The 22,749-nt window shown below is 42.9% G+C and overlaps 3 protein-coding genes and 1 pseudogene across 4 annotated transcripts in view; 2 read left to right on the top strand and 2 right to left on the bottom strand.

Annotated features, from left to right (window-relative positions):
• Positions 1-22,749, top strand: part of LOC118649184 (zinc finger protein 615-like) — a 1,009,024-nt gene that overhangs the window by 790,519 nt on the left and 195,756 nt on the right. The gene's annotated exons all lie outside the window — the stretch shown is intronic.
• The window catches only part of LOC118649192 (zinc finger protein 501-like), a 329,437-nt gene that overhangs the window by 272,031 nt on the left and 34,657 nt on the right, over positions 1-22,749 (top strand). The window lies entirely within an intron of this gene.
• On the bottom strand, positions 1,812-11,469 carry LOC118649205 (zinc finger protein 256-like). The gene is made up of 3 exons (XM_036296078.1): positions 11,242-11,469; positions 10,198-10,324; positions 1,812-3,568 (listed from the first exon to the last, which is right to left on the bottom strand). The coding sequence occupies exons 1-3, from the start codon at positions 11,272-11,274 to the stop codon at positions 1,929-1,931; spliced, it is 1,800 nt and encodes a 599-aa protein (XP_036151971.1). The 5' UTR covers positions 11,275-11,469; the 3' UTR covers positions 1,812-1,928.
• Positions 19,958-21,102, bottom strand: LOC118649231 (annotated as a pseudogene).

Here is a 22,749-nt window from a genome sequence, read left to right as displayed (position 1 = left end):
TGGACAAATTAAAAGAAGTCATTATCCAATCCCCGAACTTATGCCCTCTGGGTGAGAGTCTCATCTCAGTGACAGAAAATGTAACAATGAAGAACTTTCATCCAAACACACAAAAGTCACATTCCTGAACTAAAGACAGCCGTTGTCTCCCACAAAAGCCACATTCCTGAACTAAAGACAGCCTTTGTCTCCACCTTTCTTTCTTTTTTTTTGTACTCTATTTTTGTTTAATTTTTTTTCAATTTTTAATTTCTCCATCTTTCTTTTGATGCCAGCACAATGGCTCTGATGGGAACTTTTGAGAAACAATAGGAGCCAGAAAACATCTTGATTATACTCAATGACAATGACTGCTCCACAGAAGTTAAACATCCCTGGAGTCCCTCAGATCTGTGTACAAACAGCTCTTATAGTCTTTTCCTCAAAATAATTCCTGGATGCACAGTTAGATGAGGACCATTCCATCTAAAGGGGTGCAGTCTCGTCCAACAACAATTAGGTCAGTGTTTCTGTAGGAAAGGGTTTCCCCTGAATGCCACTGTCTTCAAACCAGTGACCATCACCCATGATATTGTAGGCATTAGGGCACATGGCCCTCTGCAAGACCTGGGCAAGATATTTATTTCACAAGTATTGGCATCACTTGCAAACAAGAAGAAAAATTCATTCTCCCAGACATACTTGAGGTTGTCACAGCTACCCCCTCTTTGGAGTGATCTCTATGTCTCAAAGCATCCAGCTTCACACGAGAAGTAGAGTGTCCACAGTGTTTCCTGGGAAATTATGGGCATCAGTGTAAATTTGCCAAAAACTGCTGAGCTAATTTCTGCACCATACTGTTCCCCAAAGAGAAAAATGTTTGAGACCCTATACAAGTTTCTCACCTCATCATGCTTGGAATGCCCAGATCTCTTTATAGACTAACCTATAGAGTAAATAGAACCCAGATTTTAAAAAGTCTTAGGAAAAAGCCTTCATTAGTTTACAAACCAGAGACAGGAGACTGGAAGATCTTCCATTGATGACTTAGGCAGGCAATAAGCTCATTATTAACATCTAGGGAAAGTGTGTCACTGAAAATGGCAGGCCCTTTGCAACATTATGTTTACTAGGGCGAACAGTATGAGTCCTATGTGTCCTATGACAGGGAAACAAGATAGAACTAAGGGCTCAAAACTAATTTTCTTCAACAAATTAGACAACAGAGTTCCCTTTGCTGGGTACAGGTACAGGGTGATGGATTCCAAAGGTAGGGACCTTATCGGTGGTTCAGGTGAAATACCTTCAGCAACAGAGATATGCAGTGACATAGATCTGGCAGGACATCTCTGTATATTAGAACGTGCAACATAATTACATAGTGCTCCAACATAAAAACACAAACACAACAGCAAAAACACTTATGGGAACTTTACATAATGTAGGTGATTAAATATATGAGATACAATTCAGAAAAATGAGGATTCACAAATTTTCTTATAGTATTTTTAAGTCCTAAGAAACTACATTTCCTACACATCTAAGAAATTTCTCACATTTGTACTCTTATGCAGGGAGCAAATTTAGAAATTTGGCTGAAAGATACCTCACATTAATTGCACTCATAAGGCCTTTTTCCAGTGTGAACTCTCTGATGACTACGAAGGGTACTTCTCTGGGTAAAACATTTCCCACATTCACTGCATTTATAAGGCCTTTCTCCAGTGTGCACTCTCTGATGACATTGGAGATGATCGGCTTGTGTAAAAGTTTTCCCACAGTCACTGCATTGATAAGGCTTTTCTCCTGTATGAAATCTCTGATGACGACGAAGGACAGTGGACGTGGTAAAAGATTTCCCACATTCACTGCATCTATAAGGCCTTTCTCCAGTGTGCACTCTCTAATGATATTGGAGACGATAGCCAGTTATAAATGACATATCACATTCACGACATTTCTCCTGCATGAATTCTCTGATGACAACGAAGGGTACTGCTCTGAGTAAAAGACTTTTCACATTCACTGCATTTAAAAGGCTTTTCTCCAGTGTGAACTCGCTGATGACTACGAAGGTTGCTCTTAGTGGTAAAAGTCTTCCCACATTCACTGCATTTATAAGGCTTTTCTCCTGTATGAATTCTCTGATGACAACGAAGACCACTGTTCTGGGTAAAAAACTTTCCACATTCACTGCATTTATAAGGCTTTTCTCCGCTGTGAACTCTCTGATGATTACGAAGGCTGCTTTTAGTGGTTAAAGTTTTCCCACATTCACTGCATTGATGAGGCTTTTCTCCTGTGTGAACTTTCTGATGACTACGAAGCCTGGTTTTACTGGTAAACATTTTCCCACATTCACTACATTGATGAAGCTTTACTCCTATGTGAACACTCTGATGACTACGAAGGTGGCCGTTAGTGGTAAAAGTCTTCCCACACTCACTGCATTTATAAGGTTTTTCTCCTGTATGAATTCTCTGATGACAACGAAGACCACTGTTCTGGGTAAAAAACTTTCCACATTCACTGCATTTATAAGGCTTTTCTCCACTGTGAACTCTCTGATGATTACGAAGGCTGTTTTTAATGGTAAAAGTTTTCCCACATACACTGCATTGATGAGGCTTTTCTCCTGTGTGAACTTTCTGATGATATTGGAGACCACTGGAATGTGTAAAAGTTTTCCCACATTCACTGCATTTATAAGGCTTTTCTCCAGTGTGAACTCTCTGATGATACTGGAGACCACTGGAATATGTAAAAGTTTTCCCACATTCACTGCATTTATAAGGCTTTTCTCCATTGTGAACTCTCTGATGACTACGAAGGTTGCTTTTAGTGGTAAAAGTTTTCCCACATTCACTGCATTGATGAGCCTTTTCTCCTGTGTGAAGTCTCTGATGACAACCAAGGCTGCTGTTAGTGGTAAAAGTTTTCCCACATTCATTGCATTGATAAGGATTTCCTCCTGTGTGAAATCTCTGATAATAATGAAGATGAGAGTTAGTTGTAAAAGATTTTCCAGATTCAGAGTACACAAAACATCGACTTCCAACATGGACACTCTTTTCCTGAATAAACATGTGGGGGCAACTAATATCTTTCTTGCATTCTTTTCTGGCGTAACCATTTTTCCTCCTTCGAAACGTCATCCCACGTGTTGAAATAGCATTTGGACTGTCCCTGGTCTGAGTAGACTTTACGTGGAGATGTTCTGGTTCGGTAAGGACACCCTGCCCAACTTCCCTGCAGGTGAAACGATTCTGGGACACATTGAAATCGCAGCTGTTTTCAAGTGAGATCCTATCCACTCCTCTAATGAAAATCTCTCTCACATACTGCTGGTGAAATTTTACACTGAAGTAAAACCGTTTTGCACACGCCCCACACCTCAACAGTATCTGTCCTTGTAGTGTTCCCTGCAGGTCCATTACGTGGAAAATGTTTCCCAAGACTATCCCACAACTCTCACAGGGGTGGCTCTTCTGGGAAGACAAGGCTTTCTTGGGAATCCTTGCCTGTGACACTCTAACAGAAACATTCTGCTCAGTTGCTGCCTCTGCATTCTCTGCTCCACAGCAGCAACCTGTATAAAAGTAAATACTGGTGAGGTACATGTTGACCTTATGAAAACAGTATATCTTCACCACCAATGATTAACTGTCATTACTATGCGTGATTCCACAGAAAGACTTTCAAAATGAGTGAGTTAGACAGTGAGGAAATTGCTATTACAAAAAACCTGACCCCAAAAGTCAGTTGATGATGGAAATCTCACCAAGAGAGGGACAGAAGCACAGCATAAGATACAAAGAAGAGACGATTGGTCTACTCCTTGTTCTTACACAAATGGCTTCCTTTAGGACCTTACATTCTGACTACGTGAGTCTGTGTGGAATAATTTCAAGCTGCTCAAAGACATAAAAATTAATTGTGTTGGATCACAGGATATTCAACTTCAATAAAATAACATGTGTGCTCTCCATGGTGCTTTAGGCATGGACCAACATTGGCTTGCAGTAGAGAGAGACCTGTGAATGAGGCAGAGGTGCAAAGTCCAGAGTGGTTAAGATTATCCGTAAGCTGGGAATCTAAGTAGCAATTATTACAATTAGAACGAGTAGCTGGCAAAGTATCAACAATAAGCACAAATAAGCATACTTCGATGAGGAATGGGCAACTGTAACAAAACACTGGGGTTCTACCTATGAATATAACAAAGGTCAGCAGAGAATTCCTCCCCAATGATCCTTCTCCAAGGCAAGACCGCCTGGGGGTCTACTGTGTCATTCATAAAGTCGTGTTTCTTCTGTGATGCACAAATGATTCTTCCCCTTCAATCCCATTTCAGGTATTACTTGGGATAAATGATACAAAGAACATGGATAGTCAGCACTGTGGTAGAATAACAAAGCACAAAGGAGATCACAGACAAAAGACGTATGAAAGTGACATCAGCAAGATGGCAGAATGAGAGAGAGAGAATCTTTCCCATTCCCAGTGTAAGTAGACAGCTATCCATTAAATAGAATCCCATAGGAAATGGGAATAAAAGTACCATGAAGACAAACAGTAATACTGAATACCAAATAAAGATAACTGCATAGAAAGGATGACAGGAAACTAACTAGGTGAGCAAACACATCTGAAGATACCTAAAGTCAAAAACATGGGTTAATTATAATTAACTAAGTAAGGAATTACATGAAGGAAGAAAGGGAGGGAGGGAGGGAGGGAGGGAGGAAGGAAGGAAGGGTCAGCCCTAGCTGGTTTGCTCAGTGGATAGAGTGTCACCCTGCGACTGAAAGTTCCCAGGTTACATTCCAGTCAAGGGCACATACTCAGTTTCTTGTGCAGTGGTTCTCAACCTTCCAAATACCGCGACCCTTTAATATAGTTCCTCATATTATGGTGACCCCCAACCATAAAATTATTTTCATTGATATTTCATACCTGTAATTTTGCTAATGTTATGAATTGTAATGTAAATATATGACATGAAGAATGTATTTTCATTGTTACAAATTGAACATAATTAAAGCATGGTGATTAATCACAAAAGCAATATGTAATTATATATGTGTTTTCCAATGATCTTAGGCGACCCCGGTGAAAGGGTCATTCGACCCCCAAAGGGTTCGCGAGCCACAGGTTGAGAACCGCTGTTCCTGTGGGTTCAGTACCTAGTAGGGGGTTGAGGGCAAAAGACCGGGTTGTGGGCTCGGTCTCTGCTGGGGGGTGTACAGAAGGCAGCCAATCAATGATTCTCTCTCATCACTAATGTTTCTCTCTTTCTCCCTATACCTTCCTCTCTGAAATCAATAAAAATATCTTTTAAAAAAATAAAAATAAAGGGTCAGCGTTACCACTATCAGCCACTGTGCTTCTCATTGATCCTAGCAACCTGTTCTCCAAAAAACTAAAATTTTTGTTTTTAAAAACCATAGAATGCCCTGGCCAGTGTGGCTCAGATGGTTGGAGCATCGTGCTGTGTATCCAAGGGTTGAGGGTTCAATTCCTGGTTAGGGCACATATCAGAATGTGGGTTCCATATCCGGTTTGCAAGTGTGCAGAAGGCAGCCTATTGATATTTCTCCCCCATACCTATCTCTCTCTCTCTCTCTCTCTCCCCATTTGCTTCCCTCTCTATGTAAAAGGAATAATACATAAGAATTTCAGGGTAGCCAAAAATAAACAAAAGAAAGCAGAGATCTCAAAAAAGTCTAGAGGCAAAGTAAATAACAAGACAACCTACCAAAGCTTATGTATAACATTCAGAAAATGTAATTATAAGGAGAAATTTTATAGAGATAAATGCCTCTATTGTCATAAATAATAATAGAGAAACATGGTAATTAGCTGTACCTCCGCTACCCTTCCCATTGGCTAATCAGGGCGATATGCAAATTAACTGCTAACCAAGATGGCGGCCGTCAGCCAGTCAGCTTGAAGCTAACAGGAGGCTTGCTTGCTTCAGTGACAGAGGAAGTCAACCTTCTCCGCCTGCGGCTGCCGGCATCTGAGCTTGCAGTTTGAAACATTGTTACAAATATAGAAGCTAAACAAAACCCCAGAAACCTGCTTTCAGCCAGCCGGGATTTCAGAGCTGGAGTTGAAACAGTGTTTAGATTATAGAACCCAAACAAACCAGATACCTGCTTTCAGCAGTCGAGGCCTCAGAGCTGGAGCCAAGCCTCAGAGCTAAAGCTGGCCCAGAATAAAAAAAAGAAAAAAAGGGCAGGTTGGGAGTTTCAGTCTGAAAATGGCCCTCAGCACCTCACCCAGACTGGCCAGGCACCCCAATGGGGACCCCACCCTGAAGGGGGTGTGACCAGATGCCAACAGCCATCATCCCCTCATCCAGGCTGGCCAGGCACCCCAGTGGGGACCCCCACCCTGATCCAGGACACCCTTCAGGGCAAACCAGACAGCCCCCACCCATGCACCAGGCCTCTATCCTATATAGTAAAAGGGTAATATGCCTCCCAGCACCGGGATCAGCGGGGCCCCAAGGCCTCCAGGCACCGGGATCAGCGTGATGGGGCAGCGACCAATCCCCCTGATCGCCCTGCGGCTCTGTGTATGACGGGGGCGAGGCCAAAACCTCCCTGTCTGCCCTGCTCTGTTTGTGACAGGGGAAGGTGCCCCAACCCCCTGATCAGCCGTGCTTTCTGCCTGACAGGGAGGGAGCTCCCCAACCCCCTGATTGCTCTGCGGCTCTGTGTGTGACAGGGTGCAGCGCCCTAACCCCCTGATCGGCCCTGCTCTGTGTGTGACAGGAGGTGGCACCCCAACTCCCCAATCGGCCCTGCTCTGAGCCCGACCAGGGGCTGCACCTAGGGATTGGGCCTGCCCTCTGCCACCTGGGAGCAGGCCTAAGCCAGCAGGTCGTTATCTCCCAAGGGGTCCCAGATTTCGAGAGGGCACAGGCCGGGCTGAGGGACCCCCCCCTCCCCACCGAGTGCACAAATTTTTGTGCACTGGGCCTTTAGTTGTCATAAAAGATCTCAAAGAACCTAACATGAGACCTCAGGAAACTAGAACCAAACAGGAAAGAAAACCCACAGGTTTCAAAGGAAAGAAACCATAAATATTAGAACAACCATAAATAAAAGGAAGACAAGAAAAAAGAAAGGAATACCTAAAAGGTATATTTTTAAAAAGGATATGAAAATGTGCAAGACTTTAGCTACACTAAAGCAAAAACAAAACAAAAACCAAGACTCAAATAAATACAAAAAGAAATGAAAGATAAGAAATTACCCCTGTCACTATGAAGCACAAAGCATCATAAGAGATGCTGATGACGACATGACCCTCCACAGAGAAATTTGTCAAGATCTGACTATGAACCCCTGAAATTAATAAACAAGTTCAGAATCCTGTCCAGATAGCTTGGTGGTTGAGAGTGTGGCCCTGATGCCCCAAGGTAGTGGGTTTGATCCCCCATCAGGGCACATGTACGGGGCAACCAATGAATGCATAGATGGGTACAACAGCACATCAATGCCTCACTCTCTTTGTTTCTCTATCTCCCTTCTTGTCTCTGAAATCAATAAATAAATGCTGCCCGGTATGTGTCACTGATTGAGCATTGACTCATTAACTAGGAGATCACAATTCAATTCCTTGTTAGAACACCTGCACTGATTGCGAGCTCAATCACCAGAGGGGGTTGTGCAGGAGGCAGCTGATCAATGACTCTCTCCCTCTTATCTCTCATGTTTTTCTCTCTCTTCTTCCTCTAGGACCATGGTCGGCAAACTGCGGCTCGCGAGCCACATGTGGATCTTTGGGCCCTTGAGTGTGGCTCTTCCACAAAATACCACGTGTGGGTGCGGACGTACAGTGCAATTGTAACTTTGTCACCCATGCGCTGAAGTCAGTTTTCAATTTGGGTGAGTCTATTTTGAAGAAGTACTGTTGATATTTGGCTCTGTTGACTAATGAGTTTGCTGACCACTGCTCTAGGAAATAAAAAATACATATATTTAAATGAATAATAAATCCAAGAATAAATAAATATCCCTAGCCACTGGGCTTCATTGATGACAGCGCTGGCTTGTGCACTAGAGGGCTAAGGTTCGATTCTCAGTCAAGGGTAGATACCTGGGTACCAGGTCCCATCCTCATTCACAGTAGAGGCACATGTGAGAGGCAGCCAATTGATGCTTCTCTTTCTCTCTCTCTGTCTCCCACTCTCCCTAAAAAAAAAAAAAAAAAATCAGTGGAAAAAAATATCCTCACTATTTGGGTGAAGATGAAAGAAGAATAAAGAATTAAATTCAGAAAAGTTACAGGATGCAAAATAAACACACAACCATTAGTTCCATTTCTACAACCTAATAATAAATTCTTTGATGGAATAATGAAGAATGTAATCAAATTTACAAAAGAATCAAAAACAATAAAACCCAAAAGAATAAATCCAACCAAAATGTGAAACATCTGTACAGTGAGTACTATAAGACAGTGATGAAAGCAATGAAAGAAAACCCAAATCAGTTGAAAGACAACCTGTGTTCATGGATCTGAAAATGAAATATGGTAGAGATAGCTATCATACACAAACAAACTACAGATTAAATGCATTCCCAATAACTCCAATGGTATTTTACAAAGAAATGAATCGAAAATCTAGAAATGGAACCAAAAGACCCCCATTAACAAAAGCAATCTTTTTAAAAGAATATATTTTATTGATTTTTTACAAAGAGGAAGGGAAAGGGACAAAGAGTTAGAAACTTCAATGAGAGAGAAACAACAATCAGCTGCCTGCTGAACACTCCATAATGGGTATGTGCCTGGAACCAAGGTACCTGCCATTGACCAGAATCGAACCTGGGCCCCTTGATCCGCAGCCAATGCTCTATCCACTGACCCAAACCAGACAGGGCAACAAAGCAAATTTGAGCAAGAAGAAAGATGGTGGCATCACAATGTTTGACTTCAATTTATTACAAAGAGAAAGCAAACAAACTGTGTGTTGCTCAAGAAACACAGACCCATACATCAACAGAACAGAACAAAAAAAACATAGAAATAAGCCCAGGCACATACTTTTAAGTAATATTTGACAAAGCAGTAGCCACAGAAGAAGGGAAAGATAGTTTCATCAATGAATGGTGCTGGTATAAATCGACATTCCCGTGTAAAACAAAAAACCTGGACACCACTGATAAAATTTAACTGAACCTGCAGGAGAGAAATGAATATCAATGCTAAAACTTAACACTCCTTAGGACAACCTAGAGAAGTTTTGGAGGTTTGTCTTGGACAGGAGTTTCTGAATGTGACACCAACCACCACACAAAATAGAAAACATAAACAGTCCACAATGAAACAAATAAATAAAAATACCGTCTTCACTGTACAACAGCAATAAACGAAGCGCAATGAAAGGCAATCTAGAAAACAGAAGAAAATACTAACAAACCATATAAAGGAATCCCTTGGAGATATTGTGGATTCGGCTATGATCAGCACAATAAAGCGAATATTGTGATATAGACAGAAATTCACAAATAGTTGGAGTTTTCCGGTAATAATGAAGGTATGTTAAAAGTATACTGCAGGCTAATACCAATGCAGTGACTCTGCCTCAGAAGCAAAGTCTATATAACTTCATTTACAATATTTAATTGCTAAGCACTACTAACAAGCACCTGAGCTTGCTAGAAACATGGTGGCATTAGACCTGCTGAACGCAGGGTTGCCAACAACATGCACGTTGTAGAAAAGTGTGTTTGGGGAGCAATATCTTCAAATATCTATTAAGCTCATGCAAAAATACGTGTTCCTGTATGTCATAAGTAATTAATATATAAAATCTACAAGGTATTCAAAACACTCTAATAAAAAAATACAGTTAATAAACATAAGGATGTGGAGACAACTTTTTAAAAATATATACACGTGACCAATAGGAATATAGAAAATTCTTTTCTTACTAATCAAGGTGGAATCCTTTAACCTTCCTACAATACTATCAACCACAAGTCCTTCCCTGTGAATTTAGTGCAGCCGGGAGTATTGGGACTTCAGGAATAGAAGGGAGCAGCAGAAACAGACCAACTGTCCCAGGACAGCAACTACCCAGGAAACTGGAAAAATCAAGCAGTACCACAGTCTACCTGGGAGGACAGAGCACACCCTGGGGGATGGGGCCTGGGAAGGCTCAAAGACAAGTCCAGGTCACTGGTGTGAGGGTCTTACCCAGCGAGGATATAAGTTCAAAGTTCTCCAGCATCACATTCAGGTACAGCTGTCTCTGACCCTCATCAAGGAGGCTCCATTCCTCCCTGGAGAAGTACAGGGCAATGTCCTCATAGGTCACGCCAACCTGTCAAAATCAAAAGAATTGAAACTAGAGCAGCCTTTCTGAACCAGTAATTCTACTCCTTACACACCTTACCTGCCCTCAACTTCCTCCAGGGCACTGTTAACTGTGGACACGAGGCCATAATGCCGGTGCAGGCTGCTCTCACATCACAGTCACATTACTCACTGTGATTGCCCTCAGCAGAGCAGCTGGGTTGGGTGGGAAGTTTTAAGGGAGGGGAAAGTAGGGAAGGGGAGGGGAGATGAGGAATGGGAGGGCAGGGGAGGGGAGATAGCAATGGCATTTATGGTCTGGGCAATGCCTGAAGGACCCCAGCTTTCCTGCCAAGCAACACCACTGCAGTCTCCTAGATCCTGCCTCCAAGACAAAGCCAAGTGTGGATTTAAGCTTTGGCTTTAAGTCCCCACACCAGGACCCGGGGACCATCAGCTCACACTTCCTCCAGATATGCTCACCACTGGGTAATGTTCATCCCCTTCCCATGTTCAGACCCCAGGTTCACTCCCTCAGCTCTGCCCCCTTCCGGCTCCAATGCCACTGGATCTCACTGGACTCGCCCATGAACTTGGCATATGGCGTGTAGAGAGCTTGTAGTCCAGCCGGATCCACGACCACCCCAGGCCCCTGATGGACCCACAGCCGGGAAAGCCCCAAATGAGGCTGTGACGTCCTCCCTGCAGCCTCTGATCTTTCCGTCAATACTCACAGCCACGTCCTCAGGGACCTTCAGATGCAAGTCACCCCCGTCCTCTCTGCCCTGCACCTGCTGTGTCCTCAGAAGCCGCACACTCCTCCCTCCCCTCCACCTTCCGCACGGTCCTCCACGCGGGACTGAGCTGCAGGACGGGACAGGCGCCCTCCCCAGGCTGTGGTGTCTGTGTGAGGAGGCGGTGAGGGCCTGGGGGTCTCGTACTCACCTCAGCCCGTCTCCTCAGCGGGGGCGCCGCCATTGCCCTCTGTGGGCTGAGCCGGGCCGGAGTAGAAGCCGCTGCAGGAATGGCGGTCCCTGTCCCGGCCCTGGCTTGGATTCGGGCGGTGACTCCGAGCTTCAATCCCAAGTGTGAGCACCACTGGCGGCTCCCACCATTGGCTGTGAGGCGGGGAGCACCACTCTCCGGCCTTCTCCACGGGACTGAGCCCAACAGCTCGCGCCTGCCTGAGACAAAAACGTGAAAAGACAAAATCCGCCAGGAGGACTACCGGTCTCGCCCTACAGAAGCGGCCAAACGGAAATGTCTTCTCTGAGCCCCTATTGGCTCAGCTTAGTGGCATTCCACGCTTGGCCTTGTGGGTAATGTCGTTTTTCCGCTTCAAGGGCAGGGTGCCATATGTCTCAGTTGACTCCTGGACTTGATTTAGGGTCAAAGAACCCAAGAAAACACCAACTACACTAGGGATCCTCTAGAGCCTTCTGTGGAGGTGATATCAGGGGAAAGTGTTTTTCCACAACTTGCATGGCTGGTTTTCCATATCTTTCTTCAGGACCTGCTCTTTCTGAATGGCAGGCATTGTTTTTTCATTCAGGACATTTAAGATGTGTCTCCTTCAGGCCATATGTAGCTGAGGGAGGTGGCTCAATTCTCTAACTGGATCTAACCTGACTCCATTGAATTCATTATACAAAGTTCATGTCACAAAATAGACACTTATACTTAAGAGCATCTGCTTCTGGTGCCATCCAAAATGTCAGCTTGCGGATGGAAGAGTCCCACGTTCGATTCTGGTAAAGGGCACATGCCTTGGTTGCAGGCTCAATCCCCACTGTGGGGAATGCAGGAGGCAGCCAATCAATGATTCCCTCTCATTATTGATGTTTCTATCTCTCTCTCCCTCTCCATTCCTCTCAGAAATCAATCAATATATATATATTTTGAAAAAAGTGTCAGCTCTGCCTGGGCTGCAGTGTGGATAAGATGGCCAAGGATGCCGAAGCCGGTTTGGCTCAGTGGATAGAGCGTCGGCCTGCGGACTGAAGGGTCCCAGGTTCGATTCTTGTCAAAGGCATGTGCCTTGGTTGTGGGCACATCCCCGGTGGGAGGTGTGAAGGAGGCGGCTGATAGATGTTTCTAACTCTCTATATCTCTCTTCCTCTCTGTAAAATCAATAAAATATATATTTTTTAAAAAGATGGCCACGAAATATGTGAAAAAATGCTCAAAGTGACTGATCATCAGAGAGATGCAAATTAAAGCAACAATTAGATACCACCTCACACCTGTCAGAATGGCTGTCTTCAACAAATCAACCAAGGACAAGTGCTGGGGAGGATGTGGAAAAAAAGGAACACAATTACATCCTGGTGGGAATGTAAACTGGTATAGCCATTATGGAAATCAGTTTGTAGTTTTTGCAACAATTTTAATATGGAACTGCCATTTAATTCCTTGATTCTACTCCTAGGAATATATCATAAGAAACTTGAATAAATCAGGTAGAATGTATGCTGCTCTCTGTTCATAGCAGCACAATTTACAATAGCAAAGATCTGGAAACTGCCCAAGGATCCATCAGTAGAATAGTGGATAAAAAAACTGTGGTACATTTATACCATGGAATACTATGCAGCAGTAAAAATGAAAAATCTCTTACCCTTTCACATAGCATGGAGGGACCTTGAGAGCATCACGCTAAGTGAAATAAGTCAGTCAGAGAAGATAGTATCACTTGATCTCACTCATATTTGTAATAAAATTAAGAAAAAACTGATGGAGCGGATTCAGAGATATGGAAGCATGGAATTACTGCAGGATCTTAGAGGGAAAGTGGGGAAGGGTAAACAGTAATGTCCTCAGGTAAGGATTAAAAACACAGACATGCACACAATAAAAACAAAGTCACCTGAGCCTTGAGTATTTTCTTCTGTTCTCTGAAAGCAAGGGGAAAGCTCTAGCTTGCTGGGTTCTGGGTCTGCTCTACATTTGTGTTTATAAATATGTCTTCTGTCAGTTGTGTCCCGGGAAATGCTGATACCCCTCCATGTAATGTTCTCCTGCTTCCCATGAGTCAATTGTTTTGGTGTTGTTGTAAGAAATGTCCAAACCTGTGGAGACTTTTTCTAAGTTTATTTGAACCAAGTTGGCAACATTTGCCAGGAAGCAAAATAACAACAGTTTGAATAATGGTCAGGAGAACGACAGTTTTACATCGTTTTTATACATTATACTCAAAAGAGAAGACATATGGGGGTTACATGAAATTCACTGGTGTTAAATTAGAGTGGGGGGAATGAGAAGGGAAATCTCTAGGATTAAATAAAAAGGAACAAAAAAATATACAAAAACTTAGTTTTAAAATGTTCTCCAACAGTTAACACTTAATACTTGACACAACAACAATAATAACTGCGGACCTGAGGTCTTCTGTGTTTGGAGATTGTGCCCTTAGGAGTCTGTAAAAGAGGAAATTTCCCTGAAAATCCAAAGATATGTATTCTAGATGCAAAAAGAGAATAGACACGCTCAATAAGCTAAAGATTGACGTTTGCAAAGAAACAAAACAAAAACGAGGCTAGGGCATAACTACCCCTGTGACTTGCTTTTACTTAAAAAGTTTTAACTTCAAACCTTCCTAGTTGGTTACTTTTGGCCTGAGTTTGTAGGATTTACCATGTGATGTCAGGGTACCTGAGCTTGCTATATTTCCTATACCACCATTTTTGTCCATACTGTGGTGTTAAAACCTATGCGGTCAGGAGAAAAATCACTGAGTCGTGTATTTTCTTTGGGACCCATTGCTGACATCCTCCTGAACACAATGCCCCCAGTACTGCTGGTGTCCTTTTATTTGGTCTCCTAGAAGTATTCACTCTTCAGGTCAATAAAGCCTTAGGTTCTAAGTGTGGTTGAGGTATTTGTAAGGACAAGAAGAAGTCTTTAAGTTTCTTTTCTGTGACCTTCCACAATTTATGAGAAGCACTTGCTAATTAAACCCCCAAATTACTGGCTCCTCTAATTCAAAGAGCTCCTCTGTTCAAACTGCAGAACAAGATAAGCTATTTTTAAGGCTAAATCCTTACATACCCTTCCTTCCTGGCATTTGTTGTTACACCTCAGGGATAACTCACATCAAGGAGTCTCTAGTTAGTAGAAAGTTTCCTCTCCTCCACCCCTTCCAACAAGCCTCTTTTGAACTCTTCATACCTTTTTCTCTGGTCATATTTTATAGGCTGGGAAAGAAACTGATAAGACACCTCCCTAGAACATCTGCCAAACTGTCTCCGGGAAAACAAACAAACTGTAACTTTTAAGGACAGCCCCTCTTATCTACACAACTTCAGCTCAGCCCAAGGCCCCTCCATTCTTTGTCCCTTAGTAACAAGCACTGCTGAAAAGCAGAAGCCACCATTTCTTCCCTGCCCTGAATTGACTAGCAATACTTGGCCTATTCCTGTCTTGGAAAGTAAAATAAACTTCCTCTCTGCATTGCTTCTTTTATTTATTTATTTTTTTTGTTTTTGTTTTTTTGTTTTTTTCTGTTCATCAGATTATTTATTCACTTGATTCTTAGATTCACTTGTTGATAGATGTGTATTTGTTGTTCATAATTTGTATCTTTACCTTTTTCTTCCTCTTCCTCTTCTTAAAGGATACCTTTCAGCATTTCATATAATCCTGGTTTGGTGGTGATGAACTCCTTTAGCTTTTCCTTATCTGTGAAGCTCTTTATCTGACCTTCAATTCTGAATGATAGCTTTGCTGGATAAAGTAATCTTGGTTGTAGCTTCTTGCTATTCATCACTTTGAATATTTCTTGCCACTCCCTTCTGGCCTGCAAAGTTTCTGTTGAGAAATCAGCTGACAGTCGTATGGGTATTCCCTTGTAGGTAACTGAGTTTCTTTCTCTTGCTGTTTTTAAGATTCTCTCTTTATCTTTTGCTCTTGGCATTTTAATTATGATGTGTCTTGGTGTGGTCCTCTTTGGATTCCTTTTGTTTGGGGTTCTCCACGCTTCTTGGACCTGTAAGTCCATTTCTTTCACCAGGTGGGGGAAGTTTTCTGTCATTTTCTTCAAATAGGTTTTCACTATCTTGCTCTCTCTCATCTTCTGGCACCCCTATAATTCTGATGTTGGTACGCTTGAAGCTGTCCCAGAGGCTCCTTACACTATCCTCGCATTTTTGGATTCTTTTTTCATTTTGCTTTTCCGTTTGGGTGTTTTTTGCTTCCTCGCATTTCAAATCATTGACTTGATTCTTGCGCTCCTCTGGTCTGCTGTCGGGAGTCTGTATAATATTCGTTATTTCAGTCCGTGTATGCTTAATTTCTAGTTGGTTCCCCAATATAACATCGAGGGTCTCATTAGTTTTCTTGTAGATCTCATTAAGTTTATCGGCGGCTTCTAAACAGTTCTTGAGAGACCTTAAAAGTGTGGTTCTGAACTCCATATCTTCCCTTGACAATTTTGTCCTGTTTCTTTGTCTCCGCATTTTGTTATGCTTCCTTGGTGCACCCCCTAGTGGTCTTTGTTCCTGCATTGCTTCTTTTAGACGTGAATTCTTTGACAGGCTGTATCACCGCCCAAAACTTAACAGTATTCCTTTAATTTGTGGAGTTAAGGGAGTGATTGTAAAAGAAGATTGGGGAAATGACATTGTAGAGGCAAAATAACTTTCCCTTCTTTTCTAAGTTCTTCGGTTAGTCTAAAAATTAAATGGATAGCTTTAGCTGATTTGGCCTAGTGGACAGAGTGTCGGCCTGTGAACTAAAGGGTTCCTGGTTCAATTCTGGTCGGGGGCAAATGCCAGGGGTTTCAGGCTTGATCCCCATTGTGGGGCACACAGGAGGCAGCCCAGCAATGATTCTCTCTCATCATTGATGTTTCCGTCTCTCTCTCTCTCTCTCTCTCTCTCTCTCTCTCTCTCATCAATAGAAATATTTTTTAAAATTAAGTTAAATTAAATTAAATGGATATAACACAGATTAAGAGGGGAAAACAATAAAAAACTTATTAACATGTATACCTATTGTAAACATCAAGCCTGTCAAAGGTGGGGCCCCCAGGCTACAGGGGGCCCACAAAGAATATTCATTAATGATCACTCATTTATATCAGCCCTTTGTATTCAACCTATCGAAATAAACCTACATTTCTATGAAAATTTAAGCTTTGTTTGTGTGGCCCACAGAAACTTAAACCTTGTTTATATGGCTTGTGTTAGCCTTTGAGCTTGACACGCTTAGTATATGAACACGACTCAAAAAAGAGTAACAGGCCGAAATGGCAAACACCATCATCTGAAAAGCCAACTTAACCTACAATCAAAAAATGTTATGTGTGGAGAGTCAGTTAGGGTAGATTGTCAGGAAAAGCACAGTAAGGACCTCAGTTGTGGCCCAGTGTGCTGTGCAATGTGGTGAGGGCTTGTACTCAAAAGGACACTGTGCCAACCCAATGACCCAGGGTATAGACACAGGAGGCTGGGCAGGAGAACGGGGGTCCATAACATGATGCGGGCTGCAGGGAAAGAATGGTGAAAGCCATTGTCTCATTCAGCCCGTAGGGATATATAGAAGAGAATCACATGGTAGTGGGTCCTATGTATGAATAAGACATGAGCACCCATCCAATGAGAGCAGGATCATGTAGGACTCCAACATCACTTCTGAATATTAGGTCGCAAAATTTATATCAAGGCATATGCTCGGAGAAACCAAGATGGCGGCATAGGTAAATACCAGAGATTGCTGCCTCGCACAACCACTTCAAAAATACAACTAAAAGATGGAATGGACATCACCCAGAACCACAGGAAGGCTGGCTGAGTGGAAATTCTCCAACTAGAAGGAAAGAGAAAAGCATACCGAGACTCAAAGGAGGCGTAGTGCGGAAAATACAAAGGTGTGGAGGTGTGTGTGGAGCGGGCTGGCGGCTGAGGGAGCGGTTGTCTGTTTCAATCCCGAGGGAGTCTCAGGCTCTGAGTTCCAGTTCTGGGCGTGTCTCTGGGGACCCAGACTCAAACGGGAGAATTGGGACTGTCTGGCATCGGTCGGAACTCGAGGGCAGCTTTCTCTCCGAGGAGAGCCTCCGGGGACGGGACTGAGAGCAGCCATAACTGCTCGCTCCACCTGCCCTGTTGATCCCCTGGGACCCGCCCTGCCCAAGCCCTGCAAAGAGGCATTTGCTGGATAGCCTCAGGCAAAGGCTAGATTAGCACCCCCCTAGAGAACAGAAGTTCTCCCACTGCAGACACAGCTGATTCTCACAGCCAGTTGGCCTGGAGGTCAAATCCCCCCCAGTATTACCTACAGCAATCAAGGCTTAACTACAACAAGTCTGCGCACTAAAAAACCACAAGGGGTTGCATCAAGAAAGCAAAAAAAAAAAAAAAAAAAAATGCGGAGACAAAGAAACAGGACACAAATGACAGAAATGGAGCATATAGAGTTCAAAACAACTTTTAAGGTCTCTCGAGAACTGTCTAGTAGCCACCAATCAACTTAGTAAGGCCCTCGAAAAGACTGGTGAGACCGCCGATAACGATAGTGAGATCCTCAAGAAATCTAATGAGATCCTCGATGTTGTGATAAAGAACCAACAAGAAATTAAGCATACATGGACTGAAATAAAGAATATTAAACAGACTCCCAACAGCAGACCAGAGGAGCACAAGAATCAAGTCAAAGATGTGAAATGCGAAGAAGCAAAAAACACCCAACAGGAAAAGAAAAATGAAAAAAGAATCCGAAAATACGAAGATAGTGTAAGGAGCCTCTGGGACAGCTTCAAGCGTACCAACATCTGAATTATGGAGCTGCCAGAAGAAGAGAGAGCAAGATATTGAAAACCTATTTGAAGAAATACTAAGAGAAAACTTCCCCTACCTGATCTAAGAAATAGACTTACAAGTCAGGAAGCACAGAGAACCCCAAACAAAAGGAATCCAAAGAGGACCACACCAAGACACATCATCATTAAAATGCCAAAAGCAAAAGACAAAGAGAGACTCTTAAAAGCAGCAAGAGAAAGATACTCAGTTACGTACAAGGGAATACCCATACGACTGTCAGCTGATTTCTCAACAAAAACTTTGCAAGCCAGAAGGGAGTGGCAAGAAATATTCAAAGTGATAAATACCAAGAACCTACAATCAAGACTACTTTATCCAGCAAAGCTATCATTCAGAATTGAAGGTCAGATAAAGAGCTTCACAGATAAGGAAAAACTAAAGGAGTTCATCACCACCAAACCAGTATTATATGAAATGCTGAAAGGTATCCTTTAAGAAGAAGAAAAAGATACAAATTATGAACAACAAATACGCATCTATCAACAAGTGAATCTAAAAATCAAGTAAATAAATAATCTGATGAACAGAATAAACTGGTGAATATAATAGAATCAGGGGCATAGAAAGGGAATGGATTGACTATTCTCGGGGCAGAAAGAGGTGTGAGGAGTGCGGAAGAGCCTGGACAAAAATCATACACCTAGGGATGAGGACATTTTGGGGGGGATAAGTGCAGAGGGTCGGGTGGGAACTGGGTGGAGGGGAGCTATGGGGGGAAAAATGAGGAACTGTAATAATCTGAACAATAAAGATTTAATTAAAAAATTTTTTAAAAAATATATTTTGATTTTTTCACAGAGAGAAAGGGAGACAGATAGAGAGTTAGAAACATTGATGAGAAAGAAACATTGATCAGCTGCCTCCTGCACAATCCCCACTGGGGATGTGCCCGCAACCCAGGTACATGCTCTTGACCGGAATCGAACCTGGGACCCTTCAGTCCGCAAGCCAACTCTCTATCCGCTGAGCCAAACCGGTTCTGGCAAAGATTTAATTAAAATTTAAAAAATAAAGGGAATGGGAGGAAACGTATAACTGCATCCATGGAAACAGGAGCTGCAGCTGAGCCATCCTGGTCCTCAGACTGTACCTGCTCCAGTGAGGGCTGCACTTGTGAGGTACAGACTGTGTCTGACACTGGAGAAAATAATAGTTAAAATCCAGCTCCTTGAATCTGACACTTGTCTGTGGTGTTAACCTGGAGACCTTAATTCATTTCTCTGACACTGAACTTATTCAGTAGTTTGATATGGGCCACACCACAATGAGACCTGAGTGCCCACAGCACCTGCATCCCTGCAACAGAGTCAGCGGCTTCTTATAGGTCCCATTTCTCACTAAAATGCACCCAAAGACAAAGGTGCCTGCGGGCACAGGGGGAGTGAGAAGCGCCTGCCTGGGAAGGTCTCTGCAGGGAGAGGCTGGAGTTGCAAGGAGACTGAGACTGAGAAAAATCAATGCTGAGAGACAATCATTGATCAGCTGCCTCCTGCATGCCCCACACTGAGGATGAAGCGGCACAGGCATCCTCCCTGGCTGTGAATGGAACCATGATCTCCTTATTTCTGGGTCCATATTGAACCACTGCGTCATGCCAGCTGTATTCTGAACATTCGTGTTCCTATCTCTCGCTCCCTCCCCCTTGGTCTATGAAATCAATGAAAATGTTTTTTTTTTAAATCAATTAAAATATTTCTTTTTTTAAAAAATATTTATTCTAATACAAAAAAATGTACTTAAGACTTTTGAGAAAAGGCTCACCATAAATTCTGACAACAAACACAATCAAACAACAGTGAGGTAGAAACACAAAATTACAGAATATCTTTATTTTTTTTTTACCCAAGATGTTAAGATTTCATTTACAAAGCTTCTTTGTTGTACAGAAAGTAAAAATGCTGTTACAGTCTTGGTGTAACTGGTAGCCACAGCTGGTTGCCTCACCAATCAAAGCTATCCACGCTACAGCAAGAGTCTTACATGAAACCCTAACAACGCTTACAATTCTGTTGGGGTGCAGTCTCCAAGCTTGGTGGTGAATTTCCAAAAGGGACTAAGGCGGAATGTCACAGGAACTATTCTTTGGCTCTTTGGGTGGGTAGGTGTCCTTGGGTTTGTATCACAGCTACCTTTTTTTTTCTTTAAACAGCTACCAAATCCATAGGATGAGCAGTCCAACCAATACTGAACAGTTTTCTTTTTCTGCAGATTATTTGGGTCCTTAAACATCTTCTCCTTCATCATGTTTCTCTCTTCCTCTTTTCACCTTTCCCGCTTTCTTCCTCTTCCTGATCCTCATCCTCATCGTCTTCATCTTCATCAACTTCTCCATCATGTCCAAATTCTTCTTCCTCCCCACTGACTTCATCTTCATCCTCTTCTCCTTCTACATCTTCGTCTTCATCCTCTTCATCATCAACTTCTTCTTCCTCACCATCCTCGTCCTCCTCATCTTCTCCTTCTTCATCATCCTCTTCTTCATCCACCCCGTCCACCTCAGCATCTGAGTCAGGAGCTTCTCGATCCTCTCGGTCATAGCCATCCAGGTAAGTCAGTTGGGGCAAGAGCTTGAAGACACTCTCTCGGTAGTCATTCAGGTTAGTAACCTCACAGTTAAACAGATCCAGGCTTTTCAGAATTCCAACTTTTTCAAAGGTTCCAAGGTACTGATATCTTTCAGTTTATTTCCACTTAAATTTAGATGTGTGAGATTTGGAAGTTTTTCTGCCAACATGTCCAGACATCCAGAGATTCTATTGTCACTGACCTCAAGCTTTTTCAATTTTGGTAGTTTGGGGAGATTTGAAACTGAAATCAAGCCTACATTTACTAAACTGAGGAACTCTAAGTTCACAAATTCATCTGTTAAGTCCTCAATTTTCCCATCATCTGATTTGCAATTGTCCAGGACAAGTTCTCGAACAGTGGCTGGGGTCCGGTTCCTTAGCTCCAGGTGAATCCTCGTCTTCAAGTTCATGATTCCCACTCCCCCCCTCTTCAAACTTAACTTTCCATGGCGGGGGCGGAGGGGGGAGAGGCGTCCTAGCCTGCGCATTGAGGGCGGTCGGGAGGGGTCGGGTGTTGGCAGAGGCCGGTGTTGAGGGGCTGGGCGGCGTGCGGCGTGCAGGCAGGCAAGCGGAGCCCCCAGAGGCAAGTTACTCGCGGGAGCTGAGAGAAACCATGGAGGGAAAAGGGAGCTGCAGCGCAGCGTGGATCTCACTACCCCCGCCCCCGGCCGCGGCCTGCACTGCGCTTATACTGGAGACGCGGTGCAGGTGCAGGCGGCTGCTCTGCTCACTCAGCCCCGCGCCTACAGAATATCTTTAAACTACAAGCCTGGTCCATGACATTCTTGCACACAGGTGGTATCCTTAAGCCCGGCTTGTGCCCTTTTGCATCCCGAAGCCCTGGGAAGATGTCCCACTGACAAAGGTAAATAACACTTATATCCATATAAAGAATTATACAAAAATGTTTGTACCAGCTTTATTAGAAATAACCAAATATTTATTAAAATGGATTCATGATGGTGATATATTCAAAAATAGGTATATCTACCAGAGCCCTAGAAGGTTTGTCTCTGGATAGAGCATAGGCCAGCAGACTGAAGAGTCCAAGATTCGATTCCAGTCAGAGGCAAGTACCTTGGTTCAAGACTCCTTCCCAACTTGGGCCCTGGTAAAGGCTCATGAAGGAGGCAACCAATCAATGTGTTTCTCTCACATCCATGTTTCTCTAGACTTTCCCTCTCTATTCCACTCTCCAAAAAAAAAATCAATGAAGAAATATCCTCAGGTGAGGATTAACAACAAAAAGAATATTTATCTAAAAAATAAAAAGATGACTTACTAATATATCTTTAATAGATGTCCAAGAATTTATGAAATATACATTAAAGCAGAAAAATACTTAGAAAAAGCTAAGATCTCCATTAAAATGGAATGTTAATTCCTGGTTACTAGAAAAGCTGTGAAGAACATGGACAGATTATACGAGGTCATGAAGCAAATACAGTCATAGATATGATCAGTATGATGAGGAGAATGATGGTTTCAGTTTCATGCACATGTCAAGATTTATAAAACAGTACATTTAACACATGTAATTTACTCAATACAGCTGTCATAAAATGGCTAAAGATAAAAGAAATGTATATTCAAGTATTTTGTAACAACAGGTTTTGCAACTCTATATTCAATCAACATTCTTATGCCCTCTGGGCAAGTCTCATTGCAATGACAGAAAATGTAAGGAACAATGAAGTACTTTCACCCAAACCAATGGTTGGCAAACTCATTAGTCAACAGAGCCAAATATCAACAATACTTCTTCAAAGTAGACTCTCCCAGGCCCCAGGTGGAAAACCGACTTCTGCGCATGTGCCAGGAAGTTTCAATCTCAGTGTAAGTTTGCGCCAGCACGTGGTATTTAGTGGAAGAGTCACACTCAAGGGGCCAAAGAGCCGCATGCAGCTCGTGAGCTTCAGTTTACCGACCACGGACCCAAACCGACAAGAATGCTGGCTGGGTCACAAAAGCCACAGCCCTGGACTCAAGACACCCTTTGTTTTCCTCTTAGTTTTGCTAACAGAGCACCAATGGCTCTGATGGGAACATTTGAGGAGCTACAGGAAGACACA

This window comes from Myotis myotis, unplaced genomic scaffold (assembly GCF_014108235.1).
Source record: "Myotis myotis isolate mMyoMyo1 unplaced genomic scaffold, mMyoMyo1.p scaffold_m19_p_28, whole genome shotgun sequence".
NCBI classification, from domain to species: Eukaryota; Metazoa; Chordata; class Mammalia; order Chiroptera; family Vespertilionidae; genus Myotis; species Myotis myotis.
The sequence above is the reverse complement of the archived record's forward strand: the minus strand, read 5'-3'. Positions and strand labels throughout refer to the sequence as shown.

Excerpts from the sequence above, each read along its gene's own strand:
- LOC118649205 (XM_036296078.1), bottom strand. The coding sequence starts at position 11,274 with ATGGCGGCGCCCCCGCTGAGGAGACGGGCTGAG. Across the intron at positions 10,325-11,241 it reads CGCTGAGGAGACGGGCTGAG|GTTGGCGTGACCTATGAGGA; the intron begins GTGAGTACGAGA and ends TGATTTTGACAG. Across the intron at positions 3,569-10,197 it reads TGAACTTATATCCTCGCTGG|GTTGCTGCTGTGGAGCAGAG; the intron begins GTAAGACCCTCA and ends ACTTTTATACAG.